General features: G+C 39.7%; 1 protein-coding gene across 1 annotated transcript in view; it reads right to left on the reverse strand.

The window, feature by feature from the left end:
* Nucleotides 1-4,347, reverse strand: part of LOC126268090 (adhesive plaque matrix protein-like) — a 33,750-nt gene extending 29,403 nt beyond the window's left edge. The window contains exon 1 of the mRNA XM_049973595.1: nucleotides 4,162-4,347. Within this exon, the coding sequence (XP_049829552.1) occupies nucleotides 4,162-4,167 (6 nt within the window). The 5' untranslated portion in view covers nucleotides 4,168-4,347. The remainder of the gene's footprint in view (nucleotides 1-4,161) is intronic.
* Between the last annotated feature and the right edge of the window lie 16,292 nt (nucleotides 4,348-20,639).

Here is a 20,639-nt window from a genome sequence, read left to right on the forward strand (position 1 = left end):
GATCGAGTTACGTCAATACTAATTAAATCGGAAATGGCGTATTTTTTTTTCTAAGCAATTACTTCACAGCACAACCGACTTTGCAACACCTTTACAATCTTTTCATACTGTTTATGAAGACCCTTCATAATAGGTGGCAGAGTAGGCCCCTATCGAAGACATGAAACATGCATCGTTTTCTACATTGCCAAAGGGTCGAGCTTCACATTGTTGGTCCGCGAAATCTCTTCTGCCCCATAGTTCTAGCATCATCCAGTGAAACACGTCCGCTTGAGTCTGAGCACATGTGCGGTAAACAGTTTCAGTCGGTTCCTATCCTCGATATTTCACCAAAGAAAAAACGTTGTTTCATTGACTGTTGATGTAAAGCCGGTGGGCATTGAAAATTTTTGTTCTACTCTCAGTACCTCTCAAATCAATAGCGAACATTTGTGTGCCAAAAGCGTGCACCTCTTTTGGTGCAGTTACCTGGAGTATAAATATCCTTAAAAACCACCACTATACTCTGGAGTGATCCTACAAAACCATCTTTGTTTTACTTTATTTATTCAGTAATTCATTTTAGATGTTTGTTTTATTCTTCCGTTCTTCGTTACCTTGTTCCTCCCCGAGATCGGCTAATCTTTACTCCACGAGGCAGCGATGTATTTCATTACTCCTATTTATTCATTTCTCCGCGATCATTAGCCTAATTTGGATATTACCACACTGGAGACCACTAGCTGCTAGTCAGATGTGTATCGGGAGGACTGGTGAACACGCTTCGGTGCTCGATGAACATGACAATAAGTTCTAGTGTGAGTTTTATAAAAACGAATATCCAACTTGTCGGAGGAACCTCAGCGTTGGATGCCTTAAGATCAAAGTGATAGTTGTTCTGGTTGGCAGGAGAGCCAACCCGTATAACTAAAAGAGGCCGAAATGCACGCGTTTTAGCTCACGGAGGCTGGCGTGAGGTCTGGAACATGACAAGGGAATTAGAATTGAGAAAAACGGACGTATCTGATGGAATACTTAACTTTAATCCATTAGTGGAGAACGTCGCTCTTTATGGTACATGATTCACAATATCAATAGTACGGATACTGGCGCCTTGCTAGGTCGTAGCAAATAACGTAACTGAAGGCTATGCTAACTATCGTTTCGGCAAATGAGAGCGTAGAAGTCAGTAAACCATGGCTATCAAAGTCGGCTGTACAACTGGGGCGAGTGCTAGGAAGTCTCGACCTGCCCTGTGGCGGCGCTCGGTCTGCAATCACTGATAGTGGCGACACGCGGGTCCGACGTATGCTACCGGACCGCGGCCGATTTAAAGGCTACCACCTAGCAAGTGTGGTGTCTGGCGGTGACACCACAATAGTCACTAATCTCGATATGTTAATATCTGGTTATTTCACTTGTGAACTCGGCTCAAGATTACTGTATTGTTTTATGTTTATTTGCACAGTTTTGTGATGCATAAAGATGTTAATTACTTGTATAAAGCACATATTGTTCTCAGAAAAATAAAATGCCAAATTAATTACCTACAGCTGTTAATAATAAACCAGGGGAAAAGTTATCCTTAGTAATATATTTAAACATACTTTTTCTCTGTATTTTCCTTTTAACTAAAAAACTGAAAAAATTCGCATTGATTGCTAAGATAGCGCGTGATTATAATTAAAGTGCAGCTAGCCCGCCAGAGTCCCTGTGTGGGCCATTATATCGTGTACCGGCGAGACTTGTTAGGCATACTAACGTGTTAATGTGGAGCCGATGTACACTGGAAAAAAACTGTTTCCAATTTTGTCAGCAGGTGAAACTCTGGTGCCATACATCTCGTCGATGTCTCTGGTGATCAAATGGACATTTCGTGTAAGTGGAGGTTAATAATGAAATCGACTTTATGCATTTCATTTGTTTGATGTTTTGTGCCCACGTTCTGTTCCTAATCAAGTGCAGACGGAAACATTTCTCTAAGTTTTTCCTGCATTTACAGCGCCAGATATGCAGCTGGTGACCAAAATTGGGACCAATTTTTTTTTTCCAGCGTAAATCGGTTCCGCATTAACGCATCAGAATATCTACGAAGTTTCGCTGTCATACAATAATTACAGCCAGCAATCGACTTTTGTGAGTAGCTGCACTTTAATTATAACCACACGATAAATAAACAAATAGATGCGTTACAGTTTTTGCATCCTTTGATAATTACAAATTTTGGTTATCATTATGCCCTGATCTCCACTATGCTTGTGATTCCGTGAAAGTTCCATGCTACCCTCGCTAAATGATTGAAACATTTTCTAGACACATGGTATGCTCCATTGTAGCAGCACTATGCAATGAATTCTTCTAGGAGAGAGGAGCTTGATATTTCAGTTCCTTTGGATCCTTCACGAGCGAGAGAAATGAGTTACATTCTAATTACTTAGTCACTTGTACAGATTTTGCTAAGGAATTTGCTGTAGGTTTTCTGAGTTTAAGCTTGACGGAGTAATTTTGAAAGGTAAGAAGTTCGAGGATATTACCAGCGTTCAGCAAAATCAAACGTTTCTCCTGTAGCGTGTAGATTTACGAATGCCATAACTAGAAACTGGGACGTATCTCACTTTAGAATTAACATATGGTGCAAATCTGTTTTGTCTAAGTTTCAAAAGTTTATCTTGTATACGAATTCACGCAGTCTTACGGATTACATAAGATCCTGTCACTGATTTGTCACGAAATGTTGAATCACTGTAATAATATCCCATCAAGTTTCTTATATTATTGAACGGTGACATGGTATAGCTGTATGTTATTCTAGGGAAAATCTGTTAGTCATGAAGTATTCACTGGCGATAATCTGATTAGAAAATTAAAGAGGATAAATGTTATCGAAATAAATCTCTGGTAAATGGAACATTGGCATACAAGAAAAGAGATCAAGTGAGGTTTTAAACACAGCTAATTAGTTCCCAATCGAATGACGATGGAAAATTTCATTCATGGGGTTTTCGTATTTACGTAATTTGTTTCCTGTTGGAGAGGTATGACGCGTAATTACTTCCCAATCGGATGACGAGCGAAAATCTCGTTCGTGCGATTTTCGCATTTACGTCATACCTGTTGAAGAGGTATGACGTGAGCCATTTTTCAGTAGTTCTGTGGCACTATAATATTCTAGTTTATAGAAAGTATGGTTTACGCAGTCAAATACTTCTGAAAATAGACAGAAAATGTCGACAGTCTGTAGTTTATTATTTAATGAATTACATACTTTATAGCTGTTCGTGTAAGTAGCGTTCTACAAATCCAAATTTTGATATGGAAGATATATTTATGCACATAGAATTGAAAAGCTGTTTAAACATATTTTCTATGAATAGTTGTAAAAGAGGTGGCAAAAGTGAAATTTTTATCTCCGTTCTTGCACATAAGCTTACGTTTAGCGTGTTTCAGTCAATGGGGAAACGCTGTAGTCATAAATGATTAGCTACGCAAATAACCTGTTACCAACCATACAAATCAATTCTTTAATTGCTGTTTCATAAGATTTTAGTCTTGATGTTACGTCTTCTGGTGACAGGTGATTCATATAAACGTTTCTGACGCGTGAAGGCTGGCAGAGTTATTCGAGTGCAGTATTAGTTAAACCTGACACCCTCATATCTGTAGCAACAGATATGAAATAATAATTGAAGAGATTTAACTCACTACACACCTGTGTTACCATTGCACTCAAAACTGTTTGATCTTCGTCCTTTCTAGTTGTAGCAGCTACCTCTTTGGCCATGTGCTATATTTACATTTTGTTGCATGGTGTTGTTATCTTCTTCCCTCAGTCCATTTTACTTTCTCCATTATTACGCTGTATTTAACACACTGACAGTAAAATGAATCTGGAGCTTACAAAGATGCTTACCGGACATTGTTTTTTCTTTCCACCACTCGAAAATGAAACTGCATACAGCCAGGGACAATAAGGGTACAAGGCCATGTACAATCGGCCTCACACAAAAAGACGGCATGTGCCCTACAATTCTGACTAGAGCTGTTACTGACAGAGATAAACTTCGTACATTCCTATTAGAAGTAGTTACACATTTATTCCTTCCTGTCAAAAAAGCGGAGAGAAGAAGAATAGTCCAACTACAATGAAAAAAAAGGACAAAAAGAGGGAAAAGTCTTCCTCACCTGCATACTGAGTGCTTCGCACTCTCAGCTTTCACGGCGGTGTTGAGCAAATATCCTTCCCCGACAGACATGCGCTCTTTTAAGTACCACCAGCTTATCAGCCAAGGCGAACCCCCAGCACGCTCCTCGCTGATAACACTGCAGGCAGGGAGGCAGGCATAAGGAGAACTTGCTCGACATTAATGACCGGCGAAGGTTATTCCGAAGGTCACTCATTAGCAAAGTAGTCACTTCTCTCCGATAGTACGCTAACCACGCGAACGTGAGTCGGTTCAGGAAAGTGGTGTAATTTTTTACGTCTGAAATTGATAATTACGGGGTCGCAAGTCATGGAACACAGCGGAGTTTTTGCATGAAGAACAGTGACATGTTTACAGGGTGGTCGGAATAGACATGGAACCCGAACTGCACAGCATAGACCAACGTAAATGGATTATGGCGAAATTTTGACGTGAGGTAGCCATACTGTTCAGTGCTCCTCACAGAACTGAAATACGAGGAGTAGGTAATGTTACGATTTAGGTTTTTTTTTTATTGGTAACGCCGCCGCCACGTAGCGCTCTGTATGAAAATCACTGGCTGTGCCGCGTGCAGTCTGTGGATGGTTTGCATTGTTGTCTGCCATTGTAGTGTTGGGCACCGGCAGCTGGATGTGAACAGGGCGTAGCGTTGCGCAGTTGGAGGTGAGCCACCAGCAGTGGTGGATGTGAGGAGAGAAATGGCGGGGTTTTGAAATTTGTAAGGCTGGATGTCATGAACTGCCATATATATTATGACTATTAAGGTAAATACATTGTTTATTCTTGTAACGTTCCCTCTTTCTGTTTATTTAGGTTTGATTTGTTTGATTGTTATTCTTTATTTCTATTATTCGGAATCTCTCTTTTTTTTATTGAATTGAGCCTGAAACTTACGTAATAAATACTTCGCTGAAGTACGATTTGCAGCATAAACAAAAATTAATTTCGGAAATGTAATCCACTGAATATTAAGAGTAAAGCTTTTGAACAACGCGCGTGACTGACCAGATACATTCAGAGGGTACGTACATTCGCGTGCGAGTGGTTGCGGTCTGATGAGAAATTTTCATTGTGAAATAATTTCGTCGTAACACACTCGGAGATTGCGAACGTACATTCAGAGTAGAGGCACGTACGTTCTATCATTCCCCGTGGCCTGGGTAAAAGAATGGCAATTATTTAAATCTAAGAGTATTTCTTTTGCATCGGACTAGTATTTTTATAAGAAAAAGAAGATTGCAGGTTCTGAATGTCTCGGCAAAACGAATCGGAAGTAATTTTAGCGGCCACGAAAGGAAAGTAGAGAGCACAATCACGTACCTCTATTGTTGAGCAGCGCCGTTTTGAAGATCTTCGGTTCCATATAAAACTCGCCTTCTCTGCTTAACATAAATACTCCATAGGCATGGGAATAAGGCTTGTTGTGCGATGAAAATAATATAAAACACATCTTGTGTCTTTTAACTCATTCATTTACCACACACACACACACTACTAATTAGACAGTACGACATCCCACCAGCCCATCAGAACAAAAAGTAGTCGTTCATACAAGAAATAAAAAACGAAGGGCGAAATTGTTCCTATGTCTCTCAAAGATAAAAAGTTTACCAGATACTTCTCTGGTGTGTCACTGGAACAATTTTTCAGCACCTCTGCGATTAAATCACAATATTTTCAGTTCCTTTACATTCTCTATTAAAATCTTTCATTTGCTAATTATCCCTATCAGTAGTTAGTGCCTTCTGTAGTTTGAATCTTTTATTTAGCTGTCAGTAGTGGCGCTCGCTGTATTGCAGTAGTTCGAGTAACGAAGATTTTTGTGAGGTAAGTGATTTGTGAAACGTATAGGTTAATGTTAGGCCCATTCTCTTGTAGGGATTGCTGAAAGTCAGATTGCGTTGAGCTAAAAAATATCGTGTCTCAGTTTAAGCACAGTCTTGTATAATTGTTCAAAGGGGACGTTACATATGTCGACCCTTAGCCGAGGATACCTCACCTGAATCTTCTGATTTTTTTTCTTGTAGTTTGTGTAATTAGTGTAGCTTTTGTTTATTGCTAGCGCATAATTGTAGAGAGAATCTCCTTTGTAGTTGCAGTCTTTCACTGTTGTACAGTAAAACAGGTGTGGCACGCATGTAAATTTGCACCAAGTATTTAGCAGCTGCGCTTGCAATTAACTAGATATTATTTTCAGTGCTATGTTAATGTGCTCTCTTATTTTGCTCGTCAAATTGTGCTTTTCTGTGTTATCGTGTTAAATATTGTGACAATAATGGCTTGTGAAAAACGTAATACTAAGCTCCAAAGTAAACTGAGAAATGACAGTGAAGACGAAAGCAGTGTTTTAGCGCCACCATGCAATGAATTAACTAATGTTCAAAGTAGTAATTTGGTAACTGTGCATAGGGAAATGGAGCGGGTTGCAAATAATGGTGTAGGCAGTGAAACAATTAGTGAACAGGGAAGCATTATCGATCGATCGGTCGGCAACAGCTCGCCTCAGGATTCCGAAATGACAGGACACAATCTTACATATACTGTAGATTCAGATTTTGCGTCCTCACGGTTTTCTCAAATACGTCAAGACACATTTTCTGTTTTTCAAACTGCGAATATTGCCGGTTCAAATGCATTGCCGAATAGCACTAAGGAACATGTTTCAGACACCAGTGCATTGTTATTACAATTAATGCAACAAATGGGACAAAAGCTTCAAAAGTTAGACATAACGCTTGAACAAAATCAGAAACATTTGTACTTAAAACATTTATTTTTAAATATATTTGAAGTACAATGATACAAAGGTTTTCCCTGATATATTTCATTCCATTGCTGTAATCTGCAACACCGGAGGATATAATTACATTAATCCTCAGGGGGATACACTCTTACTTTGTGTATCATGTGTTTGGCAAGCACAAGGAGCCTTAGCTAATATGGTATTTGCTTATACAATTTTACACAACGGTACCATATTTCTCTAACACAGAATTACACAGCTATCTGATTATTTAACAGAGAAACAAACAATTTTTTTTGCTACGTCAGTGACATGTTTACGTAATTACACAGTTGGATAACTTCACACTTATGAAATTGTATTTTGTCTGTACTTTGTGAAATGTTCATATTTTTTCGGAACCATTGTGATACTATGAGAGCTCTGAATGATGTATTTGGTATGAGATCATGATCTTCAAAGTACGTTTGAGGTAGATGACACTTTTCACATGCACAGAGAATTTTTTTTTTAGGTTTTGAAATTATTGCAGAAAGCTATGACGCTTTTGTGATTTGACTGAGGTCTTATGATGTTATTATTACGACGACGATGTGAACTATGCTGCTTAGGTATGTTTAAGCTGATGCTATATGAGTTATTTGGTTATGCTACGTATCTGTTATGATGAAATATTGAAGAAGTGTCGACGAATATGTATATGTGTAATACGGTAAGGAATAATGAGTAGTGGTTAAGGACTCTGATTTGTGAAAAAGGATGTTGGAAACCGAGAATCGTACTTTAAGAGTTATGAAATGTGTGTATATGCGTGAATGTATCACTATGCTGGCGAAAATTTTTGGGCACTATTATATTTAAAGGATTTTGTTTCTATAGATTTGTAACGCAAATTCTTGACCTGTGAATTTTTTTTATATGAGACTGCCACTGTAGCGGAAACTGGTGTCTTAATTATTTCGGTAAGAAAGATAAGTAACCACCTGCACGTAATGCGTCGTGGGCACCCAGCTGGGCGACAGCCACCTGGAAACAAGCCATTAGTGTGTGCCTTTCAGAGCCACAGCTGGAGAAAAAAAAAGGAGGCCATTATCCTCGCTATTGACATTCCTTTGCAGAAAGCATCGCAAAAACGACACGCTCATTACTTGGAAAGATACTTTCTTACATCTGCACACCTGATAATGACAAGCGTCTTTCTACGAGGGTCAAGAGAATTTTTACTAACTTATGAAATGTCACATGACTATTGAATGATATTTTTGTGCTTTCCTCTCATAGTTGCTTATTTCATTTGATATCTGGTTTCCAGCTGTGTTGCAGCATTGGTTTTATAAAATAAAATTAAATGCATTTGCTAGTGAACACTTTCTGTCAACAGATTTATTAAATAATCATTTTATGATCCACATTCATCGAAAAAGGAGCACTTGGAAAGGAAAGAACAATAAGAAGGGATTAATAACAGTTACTGCATACTTAATTTTCTTTTCAGGTACATGGTAATATTTTTTTTACAATACGTTTTTGTGGTGCACCACTTTAATTACATAGACATTAAGATGTGAATGGACATTTCCCTTCTCTGCGTTGTTGTCTTTGTGTACTATTTTTTCTGCTTGTGGGTTTGTCATATTTGGATATAAGTTATTACATTTATTACTGCTTGCTTTGCTTACTTGAACTTTTTTTGTCATTGCTGTTTGTATTAATTGTTTTGTGCTGCTGCATTGCGCGGTCCCTTAGTTTAGCATCTGAGCTCAGTAGGTTTAAGTTAGCTTAAGAGGGGATAGACTATATAAGAAACTAACTATGATGAATTGGAAGAAAAGCATTGAGAAGCTATAAGAAAATGGTTTGGCCAAAAAAGTAGTGGAGAAAAACTATTTTTGAAAGAGGATGTGAACAGAATACAGAAATCATGCTTGGATAGGATTGTTTTTTGCTGGAGCAAATGTTGAAATAAGAGGGACGATCTATGGAATGAAGTTTTTGGTTGGACGCATTAATAATATGTTATTTACTTTGTAAAGATGTTTACACATTATTTATTCTGTTTTGTTCTAATGCTTATGGGTGAAAAGTTATTCTGATCTTTTATGTATGTACTTAAGTCATAATTTTTGTAACACTGATGTATATGTTATTTCGATTCTTCTGTAAAGCCTGTATTACTACAAATGTTATCTGTATTGTTATGTTCTTTAATTATGTATTTTGTGCCTTTGTAATTGAATTTTTAGGTTTTAAATTTATAATTATATAGACACCAGTTCTCCAAATTAAGTATCATTTCACTGCACACGTTTCTGTTGGTCATAGTATATGGACAATATGTGAGAAGTAGGGACTGATAGTGTTTGCACGTGTGTTAATAATTCAGCAAGGGACTGGATAACCACATTGCTGGTTCTAAGGACATTTCAAACAAATTCTTTGTGAGTGGACAAGTGGTGGTTCATGGACTTGCTGTATTCTCTGCAAGACTCTTCAATGGTGATTGTGCACCTGCACAGTTGCAACAGATGGCTGCTGGCCGTCTCTACAATGACTACAGTGGGTCTGCACCTTTGATGATCCACCAATACCATTATTTCTATAAGGACTGCAGTGGGTCTGCACCTATGGTGGCCCACCAATAACATAATCTCTACCAGGACTACATTGGGTCTGCTCTGTGATGACCAACCTACCAATATTCTTCAAAACTTCGACTGACTCTGCTGTGGGTTTGCTCTGTTGTGGCCCATTACCTGTCAGCATGTCTTTCCGTTGGAAGGACAACACTACTTCTTCACGACTGCATGGAAATCCACTACTTCCATGTGCATTTTCTTTTACTGCTCGGACATTGAACAAAAACACTGAATTTTACTGCGATTAACGATCAAGACTGTTTTTATGGACTGTGAGAAAATTTTAGCTTTTGACCAACATTGTATCGATAAGTGTGTGTATTTCATTTCTTTGTTATTGTAATTATGAACAAAATTTATCAAATCAGTATAGGCCAGTGCCTGAAACAATTTTTAAATTTTTTGTGGGGAGCATGGGGGCTATGTAAGTAGGCTGTTTAGGTTTTTTTATTGGTAACGCCGCCGCCACGTAGCGCTCTGTATGAAAATCACTGGCTGTGCCGTGTGCAGTCTGTGGCTGGTTGGCATTATTGTAATACTCGCCATTGTAATGTTGGGCAGCTGGATGTTAACAGGGCGTAGCGTTGCGCAGTTGGAGGTGAGTCGCCAGCAGTGGTGGATGTGGGGAGAGAGATGGCGGAGTTTTGAAAGTTGTAAGACTGGATGTCATGAACTGCCATATATATATATTATGACTATTAAGGTAAATACATTGTTTGTTTTCTATTAAAATCTTTCATTTGCTAACTATCCCTTTCAGTAGTTAGTGCCTTCCGTAATTTGAATCTTTTATTTAGCTGTCAGTAGTGGCGCTCGCTGTATTGCAGTAGTTCGAGTAATGAAGATTTTTGTGAGGTAAGTGATTTGTGAAACGTATAGGTTAATGTTAGTGAAGGCCATTCTCTTGTAGGGATTACTGCAAGTCAGATTGCGTTGCGCTAAAATAATATTGTGTCAGTTTAAGCAGTCATGTATAATTTTCCTAAGGGTCGTTTCAATGTTTGCAGTTCGCACTATTTCCACTATAAGTGATGTAAAAAAAAGGTTCAAATGGCTCTGAGCACTATGCCAATTAAGTTCTGAGGTCATCAATCGCCTAGAACTTAGAACTAATTAAACCTAACTAACCTAAGGACATCACACACATCCATGCCCGAGGCAGGATTCGAACCTGTGACCGTAGTGGGCGCTCGGTTCGACTGTAGCGCCTGGAACCGCTCGGCCACTCAGCCGGCAGTGTCAGTGTCGTCGTAACTGCCGTCTGTGTCACGTCTGCTGTGCAGCAAGTTAAGTTAATTTAAGTATTAACTGTATTTTTCTTACTTGTCACTTCTTCTTCCATGTGTTTTTGCTTTTAGGAAGCTTTAATTGTCGAGTGCTAGTAATAGTGTTCCATAGATTTCGTGTTTGTTTTGAATACAGTCAGAGAGAGTCCCTTTAGTCGAACATAGTGCCAGAAGTGCTAGTGTTTGTATTCAATACAGTCCAGAGACAGGTAGTGCTATTTTCATTGTTTTCTACAAGAAGTGTCTAGTAACTACAGTTTAGTCAACAATCAGCCGCCTTTAGTGAATTAGCACTCTACTTAAAAGTTGATTAACTCTATACAGTAAATTGATTCCTTAAGGTGGATAGGATGTGTGACTGATGTGTACGGACACAGGAGGAGCTGGCTACTGTTCGCGAACAGCTGACTGTTTTGATGGCCGCGGTCAGCCATCTTCAGGCTGCTGCCTTTGAGTGTAGCGGCAGTGGGGAGTCTGGAGCCTCGCTTGGTACACCCCAGGTGTTACATGCTTCACCCACTGTCCTTGCTGTCGAGACATCTTCGCGAGTACCGGGCGCGGTTGGGCCACCCTCTCCGCAAGGGGAGTGGCGGGTTCAGCGGCGTTCGCGGCGCACGAGGCGGAGGGTCAATGTGGAGGCTGGCCGTGTGGCATCGCCCGCTCTGCCTGTGAGTGGACATGTGGCCGCTCCTTCAGCAAGGTCCGAGCAGGCACACGGGTTTATTAGTTATTGGGAGCTCCAACGTTAGGCGAGTGATGGAGCTCCTTAGGGAAATAGCGGAAAGGTTGGGGAAGAAGGCCAGTGTTCACCCTGTCTGCTTGCTGGGGGTCTCATCCGAGATGTGGAGAAGGCCCTGCCGGCGGCGATAGTGAACACTGGGGGTGCACCCGACTGCAAATCGTTGCTCATGTCGGCACCAATGACTCCTGCCGTATGGGTTCAGAGGTCATCCTCATTTCATACAGGAGGTTGGCGGAGTTGGTGAAGGCGGAAAGCCTCGCTCGCGGGGTGGAATCTGAGCTAACTATTTGTGGTATCGTTCCCAGAACCGATCGCGGTCCTGTGATTTGGAGCCGAGTGGAAGGCTTAAACCAGAGGCTCAGACGTTTCTGCGGAGATCGGGGGTGCAAATTTCTCGACCTTCGCTATTGGGTGGAGGAATGTAGGGTCCCCTTGAATAGGTCAGGCGTGCACTACACGCCGGAAGTGGCTACAAGGGTAGCGGAGTACGTGTGGAGTGCACATGGGGGTTTTTTAGGTTAGAGAATTCCCTCCCTAGGCCCGACAAGACGCCTCCTGAGACGCGGCAAGGCAGGAGTAGGCAAAATGCAACAGGGAATAACAATATTAATGTGCTAATAGTAAACTGCAGGAGCGTCTATAGAAAGGTCCCAGAACTGCTCTCATTAATAAACGGTCACAACGCCCATATAGTACTAGGGACAGAAAGTTGGCTGAAACCAGACGTAAACAGTAATGAAATCCTAAACTCAGATTGGGATGTATACCGCAGAGACAGGCTGGACAGTGAAGGGGAAGGCGTGTTTATGGCGATAAGAAGTGCAATAGCATCGAAGGAAATTGACGGAGATCCGAAATGTGGAATGATTTGGGTGAAGGTCACGGTTAAAGCAGGCTCAGACAAGGTAATTGGATGTCTCTATAGGCCCCCGGACTCAGCAGCTGTTGTGGCTGAGCACCTGAAGAATAATTTGGAAAATATTTCGAGTAGATTTCCCCACCATGTTATAGTTCTGGGTGGAGATTTTAATTTGCCGGATATAGACTGGGAGACTCAAACGTTCATAACGGGTGGCAGGGACAAAGAATCCAGTGAAATATATTTAAGTGCTTTATCTGAAAACTACCTTGAGCAGTTAAACAGAGAACCGACTCGTGGCGATAACATATTATACCTACTGGTGACAAACAGACCTGAATTATTTGAAACAGTTAATGCAGAACAGGGAATCAGCGATCATAAAGCGGTTACTGCATCGATGATTTCAGCCGTAAATATAAGTTTTAAAAAAGGTAGGAAGATTTTTCTGTTTAGCAAAGGTGACAAGAAGCAGATTACAGAGTACCTGACGGCTCAACACAAAAGTTTTGTCTCAAGTACAGATAGTGTTGAGGATCAGTGGACAAAGTTCAAACCCATCGTACAATATGCGTTAGATGAGTATGTGCCAAGCAAGATGGTAAGAGATGGAAAAGAGCCAACGTGGTACAACAACCGAGTTAGAAAAACTGCTGTGGAAGCAAAGGGAACTTCACAGCAAACATAAACATAGCCAAAGCCTTGCAGACAAACAAAAATTACGCGAAGCGAAATGTAGTGTGAGGAGGGCTATGCGAGAGGCGTTCAATGAATTCGAAAGTAAACTTCTATGTACTGACTTGGCAGAAAATCCTAAGAAATTTTGGTCTTATGTCAAAGCGGTAGGTGGATCAAAACAAAATGTCCATACCTTCTGTGACCAAAATGGTACTGAAACAGAGGATGACAGACTAAAGGCCGAAATACTAAATGTCTTCTTCCAATGCTGTTTCACAGAGGAAGACTACACTGTAGTTCCTACTCTCAATTGTCGCACAGATGACAAAATGGTAGATATCGAAATAGACGACAGAGGGCTAGAGAAACAATTAAAATCACTCAAAAGAGGAAAGGCCGCTGTACCTGATGGGATACCAGTTCGATTTTACACAGAGTACGCGAAGGGACTTGCCCCCTTCCTGCAGCGGTAGACCGTAGGTCTCTAGAAGAGCGTAGCGTTCCGAAGGATTGGAAAAGGGCACAGGCTATGCCCGTTTTCAAGAAGCGGCGTCGAACAGATGTGCAGAACTGTAGACCTATATCTCTAACGTCGATCAGTTGTAGAATTTTGGGACACGTATTATGTTCGAGTATAATGACTTTTCTGGAGGCTAGAAATCTACTCTATAGGAATCAGCATGAGTTTCGAAAAGGTCGTGTGAAACCCAGCTCGCGCTATTCGTCAACGAGACTCAGAGGGCCATAGGCGCGGGTTTACAGGTAGATTCCGTGTTTCTTGACGTCCGCAAGGCGTTCGATACAGTTCCCCACAGTCGTTTAATAAACAAAGTAAGAGCATATGGACTATCAGACCAATTGTGTGATTGGATTGATGAGTTCCTAGATAACAGAACGCAGCATGTCATTCTCAATGGAGAGAAGTCTTCCGAAGTAAGAGTGATTTCAGGTGTGCCGCAGAGGAGTGTCATAGGACCGTTGCTATTCACAATATACATAAATGACCTGGTGGATGACATCAGAAGTTCACTGAGGCTTTTTGCAGATGATGCTGTGGTGTATCGAAAGGATGTATCAATGGAAAATTGTACTGAAATGCAGGAGGATCTGCAGCGAATTGACGCATGGTGCAGGGAAAGGCAATTGAATATCAATGTAGACAAGTGTAATGTGCCACGAATACATAGAAAGATAGGTCCCTTACCATTTGGCTACAAAATAGCAGGTCAGCAACTGGAAGCAGTTAATTCCATAAATTATCTGGAAGTACGCATTAGGAGTGATTTAAAATGGAATGAGCATATAAAGTTGATAGTCGGTAAAGCAGATGCCAGACTTAGATTCTTTGGAAGAATCCTAAGGAGGTGCAATCCGAACACAAAGGAAGTAGGTTACAGTACGCTTGTTCGCCCACTGCTCGCATACTGCTCAGCAGTATGGGATCCGTACCAGATAGGGTTGATAGAAGAGATAGAGGAGATCCAACGGAGAGCAGCGCGCTTCGTTATAGGATCATTTAGTAATCGCGAAAGCGTTACGGAGATGATAAACTCCAGTGGAAGACTCTGCAGTAGACGCGCTCAGCAGCTCAGTACGGGCTTTTGTTGAAGTTTCGAGAAAATACCTTCACCGAAGAGTCAAGCAGTATATTGCTCCCTCCTACGTATATCTCGCGAAGAGACCATGACGATAAAATCGGAGAGATTAGAGCCCACACAGAATCATACCGACAATCCTTCTTTCCACGAACAATACGAGATTGGAACAGAATGGAGAACCGATAGAGGTACTCAAGGTACCCTCCGCCATACACCGTGAGGTGGCTTGCAGAGTATGTATGCAGGTGTAGATAGAAGCAACTAGTTTATTCTGCACATCTCCCTAACGAGTTACGGAATCGTTTTAGAAGTAAGCTAATTTGAAAAATACATTGCCATGCTGTGAGAATTATGTCTTATGTTGGAGATCACTACAAAAATTTAGTATTTTTGCAACAGTTTCTCCCTCACAGAACATTTTTGATGTTCCCACTATATTTTTTCTCTAGATGGAATGTAATACACTCGGACCGAAAGCAATTTCTATAAAAATCACATGCCTTAACGTTTGTATAGAACCGATCATACACACTGACACATATGCATTTAGCAACTCCCCATTTCATATTAGATGTCTTACCGATAGTAAATTTCTGTTAGGTATGTCATACTTCATGCTTTAAAAACTGAATAAGTGCATCAGTTACGTATTTGTTCATGCTTAGCACGACGCCTTCCTATAATTTACTCTCATTATAAGTGCATTTATTTGTATATTTCGTCACGATTGCATGTGTGTTTTTCTACCTCCCTTGCATTAGGGCCTATAGTCGTCTTTTTGAGATTACTCTGCAACCGGAATATCTTGGGATGTTTCCTCTTCTGCTTACTTTCAGGTAATGTGTCTCCTCCATTACACAGAATACCAGACACATGCAATTCATTAACCACACTCTTTTTTTTAAAATCAAAATATAGATATTTTAGCAGAGTGGTTTAAGAAGAGTTTACATACAGTCATAGATGTTAATGTTACATTTTCTGTGGATTATAATATATTTATAAATTTATTTTACTCTTACTGACTATAACAGACTTTTAAATTACTGATTATGATTTATAGTCTAGTTTGTTATAAATATTGAGTAACGTCTATGACAAAAGTGACAGATTTATGGAATTTACTAAACTTACAGTATGAACGAGAAACATTTGAAAAAAAATTGATTCACTTCTGTGTTGGTTACTGAAATTTTTCCCCTTGCTTTTTGTGATGTACTATGAAATCTAGCATCTCCATTAAACCCATCATACGACATTTCTTGATATGGTAGTGTATCTTCAGCTCTTCTTCTGTCTTTTGAATGGGTGGCTAGTGTTTTTAAGTGTGTTGCTACTGTTAATTTTGTGAGCTGGTTCTGTGTGTAACAGATGATGTGTTCAGTGTATCCATTATCAAAGTTCCTGGCAATTTATTTTATGTAGTAGCCTGAGCAAGTTTTACATGTGATTTTGTATATTCCTGAGTCAGAGAATTTCTATTTTTTTTATTTAAGCTGTGCATTTAATTTCTGTTGTAGTTTTTTGCTTGTGGAGATAGCTTCTTTCGCTTTATGTGACCGATGTAGGTTACTTATTTATTGACAAATTTTCCCTAAATTTGGGTGCTGGGCACACATCTCTTGTGTTAATGGTTCTTTTTTTAAAAGCCAGGAATTTCTTTTTTTTTTTGCTGTTCGTTTCTGCATTTTGTCTATCATTGAGCTAGGTAAGTCAGTAGCCATGGCAGTTTGCTTAATGATACCTAATTCCTTCTCCTTATCTTTTTATTCGATGGAACTATATTTGCTCTGTGTACAGTCATTTTGTATGCAGCCTTCCTGTGGATATTTGGATGAGATGATGCGGCAAGAATTGTGTTTCTGGAAGTTGTCTTCCTTCTGTATAGCTTGTAATTGTGTCTGTTATGATTTTCTTTGTACAAATCAGCAATAGTAATATTATTACTGTTTTGGTATTCAGCTGCTTAACTTACTTTCGAATGTACTTTATTAAACAAACCTATGATGTTATTGTTGTCATTGGTTTCACCTTTTTACTTCCTTAGTTTTAATAAAGGGTGACACCGAAAAGACCATTAACTTCACAAATTTTCCACAGCTCATTGATGAACAAAGTGCAGAAACAGACAGCAAAAAGAAAGTAACTCCTGACTTTTTAAAAGTAATCAGTAATAAAATAAAAACTGTGGGTATACTGGCCAGCCCAGTGTTATGTCAGTAACTTTTCTCAAAAAAACAGCTAATCTACTTAGGTCTCATCAGGTAACAATTGCTTTTCCACAAACAAAAAACGACAGAAATTAGTACACACATTAAACAATGAAAAGAATAAATTTCAAGATTCAATAATATACAAAATCACATGTAACACTTAGATGACTACGCAGGACAGACTGACAGGATGTTTGATACTAGATGCACTGAACACATTTGTTGTTACATACACGACCAACTCACAAAATCGACAATAGCAACATACATGAAAAAAAAACTGGCCATCTATCCCGAAATATAGACTTCCAGAAATCGCATGCAATGGAGAAGTCGGAAATTTTTGTACACAGCAAAAGTAAGGGGTAATATTCTGAATGACTGGCAAGAAAGAAACTCGTATAAATTTTTTCGAATTTTTATCGTTTGTGTAATAACTGTACTAAATTTCATAAACATGTTCATGTTTTCGTAGACACTACTCAACATTTGCAACAAAACAGACTATAAAGCATAATCAGTAATTTAAAAGTCAGTAATGGTTAAGCAAATGTGTAATTGACGGTTTTATGTAAATAATGTAATCTCCAGAAAATGTAACACCTGGAATTGTATCCAAATTCTCTGCAAATCTATATAGTCATAAAATATCTATAACACGTTTTGATTTAAGAAACAAACAGCGCTATTGAATTGCATGTGTCTGGTATTTTCAGTAATGCGGAGACACAGTACCTGTAAGTTGACAGAAAGAAAAAGTAAACTGCTTCAAACATTGGCGTATAAAAACATCCCAAAATTTATTTTGTCCGATTTTTCGATTGGAGTATAACCTCAAAAAGAGGACTGCACTGCAAGAGATGAAGGAAAACACGCATGCAAGCATCACAGAAAATACTTAGGTAAACAATTGCACTTGACAGTGAGAATAAATTCTCAAAACGCGCCCTGCTAAGTATGAGAAAATACATAACTGATTAATCGTTCTTTATTTAAATCGCGAGTAACACAGTTACGGCCTTTCCAAAAACATCGATTATGATGAATGACATTAAATTATGTGCTAGTCCGAATAAACCTTTGCAGAAATTTTTGATACAATGATAAGGTCATTTTATAAGTAATACTCGCTCTGTAATGTAACAATATTTCAAAACTGTGTTGCATTAACTGATAAGTATATCACTGACTTGTTTTTATAACTCAGACGACTCTTTCTAGGAATCCTTAGAAGAATGTAAAAAAGTATGTAACCGATGTTCAGACTCCTGATGCATGATGTCGTGTGTTCTGTGAGTTCACATTACATGTAGCCTACTCTGACTCATCAGAAGAAACGAAAAACAATAGGGGTACAATTGTTCTATTACCACTTAATGCAGAAACAAACATGTAAAGAACTGATTGCCGTTTTTAAGGATAAAGATGCAAATCGTTTTTGATAATACTGTAATGCAACGTACTTTTAATTTCCTGTTTTGTCAAAGCCGGCCGGAGTGGCCGTGCGGTTCTAGACGCTGCAGTCTGCAGCCGAGCGACCGCTATGGTCGCAGGTTCGAATCCTGCCTCGGGCATGGAAGTGTGTGATGTCCTTAGGTTAGTTAGGTTTAATTAGGTCTACGTTCTAGGCGACTGATGACCGCAGAAGTTAAGTCGCATAGTGCTCAGAGCCATTTGAACCACGCCATTTTGTCAAACTTGGCTGCACTGAATGATTCCTGATGATTGGTTCACTTTTCAAATGATTAGTTTACTGTTTAAAGTAAAAAAAAGAAGGTTTTGTGAAAAGTAATGTTTCTGATTTTTTTTAGTGTGAGAACTCTGTAAGCTTTTTAAGTAAAACGACAGTTATTAACATCCTACACCTTCACTCTTAATATCAACATGTTTGTGTCACAACATAGTCACCTTGTCGACTAACACATTTCTCACAACGAGAGATCAGTTTGTTCACACCGTCTCCGTAGAATGTTTGAATTTGTTTGCGGAGCCACAACCTCACCTCTGCTTGCGCCACTTCATGACTGTCAGAGTGACGTCGTCAAAGGTGCTCTTTACGTTTTGGAAACAAATGAAAATCTGATGGAACCAAGTCGGAACTGTATGAAAAAATGATCGATGATTGTTGCAGATATCGCAGCGCTCGTATGGAGTATGGCATTGCCGTGAACTCCTGGTATCGGAAACTCGATTACAACAGGCTGTTTCTCACGCACCGACTTCTATCATGTTACACGCTACAATTAGCAGCCCTCTGTCAGCAGAAGGCTGCAAATTCTTAGAAACGAAGAATAAAGATGTAGAACGCTAATAAAGTTTGTTTTACGTAAGTGGTTAGTGTTTTCACACACAAAATTCGAAGGCATTCCTTTTCAGCGCGAGAATATGTGAATATGTGAACGTGGGATCACATATTCGTACAATAAGTAGCATTAATCAAACCACACAGCGAGGTGGTGCTGTGGTTAGCACACTGGACTTGCATTCTGGAGGGCAAAGGTTCAAACCTGCGCGCGGTCATCGTGATTCAGGTTCCCGTCATTTCCCTAAATCGCTTCGGACAAATGCCGGGATGGTTCGTTTGAAAGTGCACGGCCGACTTCCTCCCTCATCTTTCCCTAAGCCGATGGCACCGATGACCTCGCTGTTTGGTCCCCTCCCCCCCCCCCCCCCCCCCCGAATCAACTAACCAACCACTAGCCAAACCAAAAGAAACATAATCACAATAATGATTATTAAAACCATCTTACATTACACATGCATAACATTTGTTTACTGATTACCGGTTGCGGATTCTTTGCCCATCATAAAATCAGCTATAAATGTAAGCCTTGCGTTATACCAGTCATACAAGTGGACATTTGGATGGCTACTTTGATGATGGGCAAACAGTTCGAAACTGGTCATCAATAAATAAATTTTGTGCAACTTAAGACAGTATTTCTAAAGATATTGTAGTCACTAGAAAAGTTGCTGATCCATTTCAAGTTGTGCGTGCTGGAGACACAGTAGAAGAAATTTTCCTGTGATGATGTTACTGAAACCAATACCTGTTGATACATGGGGCGCTTAAGATTTTCGGTCCACACCTGCGTTATATTTACATATGTTGCCGAGTACAAACAACGTGACCCAGTAAATTAGCACATTACACTCGTTTTGGTAGATGTCGATCCATGAGCAATCATGGAGGTGAGGCAACCGTATCTCTTCACAGTCGAAATATGGGCAGGAAATGTCGCTGACATACTAATTGGGCCATACGCTTTAACAAACGGATTGATGGGTGTCGTGTAACACCGATTTCTGCAGAGCTACTGTAGAAAGATGTCTGTAGTTTATATACAACGGGGCACCAACTTATTTTCTTCTCATCGTGCGACAGTACATCACTACAACGTTACTGGCTTTGCGTACATTTAAAGGCATTTGTGTATGCCCAACCCATCGAGTACGCGGATGTTACAGGAACGTGTGACCGATACATGTATTGCATTTCGAATGGAGCCAGGTGTATCTGAAAGAATGCGTGATTCACTGCGAAGAGGGGCTGAAGAATGTGTGGTAACCATACGAATCACTGCCTATAGTTTCTATAAAGTGGCACAGTTAAAAGTAGCCCGCCTCCACTTCGAATGCAAATGCCGTATTTTGGCCTTTGAAATAGAGATAACAGCTACAACAATGGACAGTTCTATGCAGT

This window comes from Schistocerca gregaria, chromosome 4, assembly GCF_023897955.1.
Source record: "Schistocerca gregaria isolate iqSchGreg1 chromosome 4, iqSchGreg1.2, whole genome shotgun sequence".
In the NCBI taxonomy this organism is placed as follows: Eukaryota; Metazoa; Arthropoda; class Insecta; order Orthoptera; family Acrididae; genus Schistocerca; species Schistocerca gregaria.